The sequence below is a fragment of the Bison bison genome, unplaced genomic scaffold (genome assembly GCF_000754665.1).
Source record: "Bison bison bison isolate TAMUID 2011002044 unplaced genomic scaffold, Bison_UMD1.0 scf7180017850848, whole genome shotgun sequence".
NCBI lineage: Eukaryota > Metazoa > Chordata > Mammalia > Artiodactyla > Bovidae > Bison > Bison bison.
The window spans coordinates 8575-9260 of NW_011481421.1; the positions used below are offsets into that span (position 1 = coordinate 8575).

The following is a 686-nucleotide window of genomic DNA, read 5'->3' on the forward strand; positions in this document are numbered from 1 at the left end:
TTAGAGGTCATTGCAATAAGCCTTGATCTGCAGGCTTACCTTAAATTACAGGCTATGAGTGGCAAAATGAACATTCTGAAATAATGCAACCACCAGTCCTGTATTTGGTCACTGGCGCCATGCTGCAACTTCCTAGTCATAAAGGTTAAAATTTGTTTGTGGCTTTAATTCTTGGGCTTCAGTAAACACCAGTCTGGACTCTAAAGATAACAGGGAATTTATCAACTCCGCCTAGTACTCACATCATCTTTATCATTCACGGGCACTCCAAGTTGCAGCAAGAATTCAACAATTTCTGTATGTCCAGCTGAGCATGCCCAATGCAACGCCGTTCTGCTGTCCTACACGGGAAACAGAGAAGCAGTAAGATCAACATTCTTGAAAAGAAATAAAAGAACTAAGACGAGAAAGCAGAACATATTAATCCTGAGCCAGTGAACATACGGTTTGGAAACAAGAAATGGAGAGGACTGGATCCTCAGGTAGGTAACCTTAAACTACATTACTTATATAAGAGAGCCTAAGGTTTTAGTACCATGTGGAGAATACATTGATGAATGTAGGTAATTCTGGGTAGAATAGACCCATGAAAGCAATAGAGCAAAAAACTTACTTCAGTGCTTTGGCAGAAATAGAGCTTTAACTACATACATATTTTTATGTCAGGCACTGTGCTAAAAACCTTA

General features: G+C 39.5%; 1 protein-coding gene across 2 annotated transcripts in view; it reads right to left on the reverse strand.

The window, feature by feature from the left end:
- The window catches only part of PSMD10 (proteasome (prosome, macropain) 26S subunit, non-ATPase, 10), a 7903-nt gene that overhangs the window by 4939 nt on the left and 2278 nt on the right, over positions 1–686 (reverse strand). For both annotated transcript variants that reach the window (XM_010849382.1, XM_010849390.1), the window contains exon 2: positions 243–341. In XM_010849382.1, coding sequence (XP_010847684.1) covers positions 243–341 — 99 coding nt within the window. The remainder of the gene's footprint in view (positions 1–242; positions 342–686) is intronic.